Genomic DNA, 5,595 nt, shown 5'->3' with positions numbered 1-5,595 from the left:
GTGGCTAAGGGGCTAAGGGGCTAAGGGGCAGGATTCATATGCCCTGAGTGTTGGACACAGGTCCAAGAGCACGGCTTCCAGCTGGGGACATGAGATTTTCTGTTGTGGGGCTCAGGGACCATAAGATGTATCATAAGTTGGCATTCCAGAAGAGGCCTCTGAGGACAGAAGCCTGAAAAGCTTATCTAGGCTGCCAGTGAGGTCCTAGGGCCATGTCAGGTTCAATCATCTAACTCAGGACCATTGACTTGGGTGTCTGCCTAAATGGAGGTGAACAGGGTGTTTCAGACTGTGCATTTGCATCCAGAGCAGCCTCCATAATTGGGTTGGGCTCAGTAGCCTTGCAGATTTCTCCTAATCAGGAAGGTTTGGGCAACGTGATAGGCCGAGTTTCCTTGGGGATGGCAGGCACAGTCCTGTGGTGTGATTCCAGGGGCCCCATCCTGGAGGGCATGTGAGCCATGTTTTGAGAGAGAAATCTGCAAACACAAACTCGGGATAGGGTTATTGGCGAGGTATTCGCAGGCCCAATGCATAGACCTGGAGGGCAGCATATCAGGAAAGGTAAATCAGGTGACTAGAAGGCAGTAGCACAGGTTCTTGGATCTGGATTGTGTATCTACTATGGCCTTGGAATGCAGGTGTGGACTCATGGGACCATGGGAGATTTTTCCTCTCAAGGATCCTGAGGCTCCCGATAGTTTGTGGTTTTCTGAGGGAAGAGAAGAGTGCTGTTTTCAATCTTAGGGGTGCCCTAAAACAGGGATTCCAGTGACGGGCTCTGGGTATAGGCAGGTGGAAAATCCCACCAAGGGTTAGGATTTGGGCCTAGGGGCATACCAGGCCTGCAATGCGGAATCCTGGAGGTGCAACTGAGAGCGTTTATTTGAAAGCATCCTATTGCGGAGGGTCATACTGCCTGCTTGTGCCAAGGGCGGCCCTCATGAGTGGGAGTGGTCTCCTTGGCCTTGCAGCTGGATCCCACCCTGAGGTTTGTACACCCACCCTAACATCCAGGATTCCTGCCATGGGAAGTAGGAGTTCTCTACTGTGCTTCAGGTTCCCCCATTAGCTGGGATTCGAGCAAAGGTCTGGAGACAGATGCCTGAATACCAAGGATGGGTAGAGATGATGGCCCTGGACATGGCCAATCTCACATGCTGGATATGCGACCCTCCCGCTGGGTGGCTGACACGTGGTCGGGGCTCAGGCTCATTCAGACACGGCACTAGGTGCTAGGGGAGCCTATAAATTGGGGTTCCCTCAAGGGTCTAGTAGACTGATCCTATGTGGAGTTTTTGGGAAGACTCACAAGGGCCTTTTTCTTTCTATGGGGAGGCAGAATGCTGTGTTGTGGCTCCAGAATGCACTATTAAGAGGACTTGCAGACCAGGAGGGTAAGGATGGAATTGTAAACGCAAGCTATGCTTAAATCCAGTGCCAAGTGAAAGGCATTTCCAGTGTGCAGGGGCTGATAGGAATATCCAGCACCTGAGTAAGGGTGGAGGTTAGATGTTTGCTCACACTGGACTTTATGCCTATGATGACCAACAAATGGAGGGGTGGTGTCAAGAGGCCATGGAGGATTTCCCATGGTGGAGCTTGTGAGATGCTCCACACAGCAAAGTTACCTTCTACCAGACAGGGGGAGTCTGTTTGTTTGCTACAGGGTTCCCCATGTGGATAGTTTGGGTATCAGAGCACTCCCTCATGGATGCCTGGAAAGCACACATCTATTTACCAGCTGAGGAACATGGCAGGTTTGTCTTGTCACTCTGAGTAAAAGTACCAGTTCTTTGAGTTGACATGAGTCTCATGAAGATGGGTCACAATGCTGGTTTGTTACCAGGATGATCTTAGAATATGCTTATGGCTAAGGGCCTGTGCAGGATTCATATACCCTGAGGGTTTGACTCAGGTCCAAGAGCACGGCTTCTGTCTGGGCAGGAGATGTTCAGTTGTAGGGCTCAGGGACCACATGTTTTATCATAAGTTGGTATTCAAGAACAGGCCTCTGAGGACAGAAGCCTGAAAACCTAATCTACAGTTCCAAATAGGTCTTAGGGGCATGTCAGTTTCAATCATCTGACTCAGGATCATTGACTTGGATGTCTGCCTGGATGAAGTTGATCAGGGTGTTTTGACTGCTCATTTGCATCCAGAGCAGCCTCTATATGCTCCATATGGAGCAGCCTCCATATGGGTGGGCTCAGGGGCCTTACAGGTTTCTCCTAATCTGGAGGGTTTGGGCAACTGTGATAGGCACTGTTTCCTTGGGGATAGCAGGCACGTCCTGTGGTGTGGCTCCAGATGCCCCATCCTGGAGGGCATGTGAACCATGGTTTTGGGAGAGAAGTCTGCAAACACAAACTCGGGTTAGGGTTAGAGGCGAGGTGATCGCAGGCCCAATGCATAGACCTGAGGGAAGCTCATCAGGAACTGTAAATCAGGTGACTCGAAGGCAGTAGCACAGACTATTGTATCTGGATTTTGTTTCCGTAATGGGCTCAGAATGCAGGTGTGGTCTCATGGGTTAATGAGAGATTTTTCCTCTCAAAGTTGCTGACTGCTCCCAATAGTTTGGTTGCTTTCTTGGGGAAGGGAAGAGTGCTGTTTTCCAACTTAGGGGTGCCCCCAAAACAGGGATTCCGGCCTTTGGGTCTGGGCGCCTGGAAAATTCCACCAAGTGTTAGGATTTGGGCCTAGGGGCGTACCAGGGTTGCAATGCGGGAACCTGGAGGTGCAACTGAGAGCGTTTATTTGAAAGCATGCTCAGGCTGAGGGTCAAAATGCCTGCTTGTGCCCAGGGTGGCCCTCATAAGTGGGCGTAGTCTCATTGGCCTTGCAACTGGCTTCCACTCTGAGGTTTGGACTACCATCCCAACAGCCAGAATTCCTGCCATGGGGAAGGAGGAGTTCACTATTGTGCTTCAGGTTCCCCCATTGTTAGTGATTCCACCAAAGGTGTAGGGAACAGATACCTGAATACCAAGGATGGGTAGAGATGATGGCCCTGGGCCATGGCCAGTCTCACATGTTGGATATGGACCCCGCCCACTGGGTGGCTGCCATGAGGTCGGGGCACACGCTCTGTCAGACACAGCACTAGTGTCCATGGCAGCCTATAAATCGGGGTTCCCTCGTGATCTGAGCAGATTGATCCCCATGTGGTGTTTCTGGGAGTACTAAACCAGGCCATTCTTCTTTCTATGGGGAAGGCAGAATGCTGCGTTGTGGCTCCAGAATTCACTGTCAAGAGGACTTGCAGACCTGGAGGGTGAGGATGAAATTGTAAACCCAAGCTCCTTTTCAATTCAGTGCCAAACAAAAGGCAGTTTCAGTGTACAGCAGCTTATTTGAATATCCAGCACCTGAGTAACGGTGTATGTCAGATGTTTGCTCACTCTGGAGTTTGTTTCTATGATGACTGACAAATAAAGTGGTGTCATCAAGAGGCCATGGAGGCTTTTTCACAATGGGTTTGCCGCCAGAACACAGGTGTCATGAAAACCACCGCTCATCCTAAACCAGAATGGGGAAGGAAGACTCATATCAACATTGTTGTCATCGGACACGTAGATTCGGGCAAGTCTACCACTACTGGTCATCTGATCTACAAATGTGGTGGGATCGATAAAAGAACTATCGAAAATTTCGAGAAGGAGGCTTCTGGGTCTTGGATAAACTGAAAGCTGAATGTGAACGTGGTATCACCATTGATATCTCCCTGTGGAAATTTGAGACCAGCAAGTAGTATGTGACTATCATTGATGCTCCAGGATGCAGAGACTTTATCAAAAACATGATTACAGGTACATCCCAGGCTGACTGTGCTGTCCTGACTGTTGCTGCTGGTGTTGGTGAATTTGAAGCAGGTATCTCCAAGAACTGGCAGACCCGTGAGCATGCCCTTCTGGCTTACACATTGGGTGTAAAAGAACTAATTGTTGGTGTTAACAAAATGGATTCCACTGAGCCACCCTACAGCCAGAAGAGATACGAGGAAATCATTAAGGAAGTCAGCACCTACATTAAGAAAATTGGCTACAACCCCAACACAGTAGCATTTGTGCCAATTTCTGGTTGGAATGGTGACAACATGCTGGAGCCAAGTGCTAATATGCCTTGGTTCAAGGGATGGAAAGTCACCCATAAAGATGGGAATGCCAGTGGAATCACACTGCTTGAAGCTCTGGATTGCATTCTGACACCAACTCGTCCAACTGACAAGCCCTTGTGTCTGCCTCTCCAGGACGTCTACAAAATTGGTGGTATTGGTACTGTCCCTGTGGGTCGAGTGGAGACTGGTGTCCTTAAGCATGGCATGGTGGTCACTTTTGCTCCAGTCAATGTTACAACTGAAGTCAAGTCTGTTGAAATGCACCATGAAGCTTTGAGTGAGGCTCTTCCTGGGGACAATGTGGGCTTCAATGTCAAGAACGTATCTGTCAAAGATGTTCGTCGTGGCAATGTGGCTGGTGACAGCAAAAATGACCCACCAATGGAAGCAGCTGGCTTCACAGCTCAGGTGATTATCATGAACCATCCAGGCCAAATTAGTGCTGGATATGCACCTGTGCTGGTTTGTCACACAGCTCACATTGCTTGCAAGTTTGCTGAGCTGAAGGAGAAGATAGATCATCGTTCTGGAAAAAAGCTGGAAGATGGTCCCAAGTTCTTGAAATCTGGTGATGCTGCCATTGTTGATATGATTCCTGGTAAGCCTATGTGTGTTGAGAGCTTCTCTGACTATCCTCCTCTGGGCGGTTTTGCTGTTCGTGACATGAGACAGACGGTTGCTGTGGGTGTCATCAAAGCAGTGGACAAGAAGGCAGCTGGAGCTGGCAAGGTCACCAAGTCTTCCCAGAAAGCTCAGAAGGCTAAATGAATATTATACCCAATATGTACCACCCCAGTCTTAATCAGTGGTGGAAGAACGGTCTCAGAACTGTTTGTGTCAATTGGCCATTTAAGTTTAATAGTAAAAGACTGGTTAATGATAACAATGCATCATAAAACCTTCAGAAGGAAAGGAGAATGTTTTGTGGACCATTTGTTTATTTTTTTGTGTGTGGGTGTGGCAGTTTTAAGTTATTAGTTTTTAAAATCAGTACTTTTTAATGGAACCAACTTGACCAAAAATCTGTCACAGAATTTTGAGACCCATTAAAACAAAAGTTTAATGAGAAAAAAAAAAAGAGGCCATGGAGGATTTCCCACGCTGGGGCTTGTTAGATGCTCTAAACAGCAAGGTTTCCTTCTAACGGACAGGGGGAGTCTGGTTTGTTTACTCTAGGGCTCCCCATATTGAAAGTTTGGGTAGCAGAGCACTCCCACATGGATGCCTGGAAAGCACACCTCCATTGACCATTGCAGCTGAGGAAAATGGCAGATTCGTTCTGGTGGCTCTTGGGCAAAGTACCAATGCCTTGAGTTGACATGGAGGTTCATGGAGATGGAGCACAATGCAGGTTTGTTACCAGTGAGATCTTAGAATGTGCTGGTGGCTATGCGGCCCTGTAGGATTCATGTACCCTGAGCGTTTGACACAGGTCCAAGAGCACGGGTTCCATCTGAAGACAGGAGATGTCTTGT

General features: G+C 48.6%; 1 protein-coding gene across 1 annotated transcript; it reads left to right on the top strand.

The window, feature by feature from the left end:
• Nucleotides 1-3,769: 3,769 nt before the first annotated feature.
• Nucleotides 3,770-4,977, top strand: LOC122906886 (elongation factor 1-alpha 1-like). The gene has a single exon (XM_044249357.1). The coding sequence runs from the start codon at nucleotides 3,803-3,805 to the stop codon at nucleotides 4,886-4,888; it is 1,086 nt and encodes a 361-aa protein (XP_044105292.1). The 5' UTR covers nucleotides 3,770-3,802; the 3' UTR covers nucleotides 4,889-4,977.
• The last annotated feature ends 618 nt before the right edge of the window (nucleotides 4,978-5,595 follow it).

Source organism: Neovison vison, chromosome 5, assembly GCF_020171115.1.
Source record: "Neovison vison isolate M4711 chromosome 5, ASM_NN_V1, whole genome shotgun sequence".
Classification (NCBI taxonomy): Eukaryota; Metazoa; Chordata; class Mammalia; order Carnivora; family Mustelidae; genus Neogale; species Neogale vison.
This window is presented reverse-complemented; position numbering and strand designations above follow the sequence as displayed.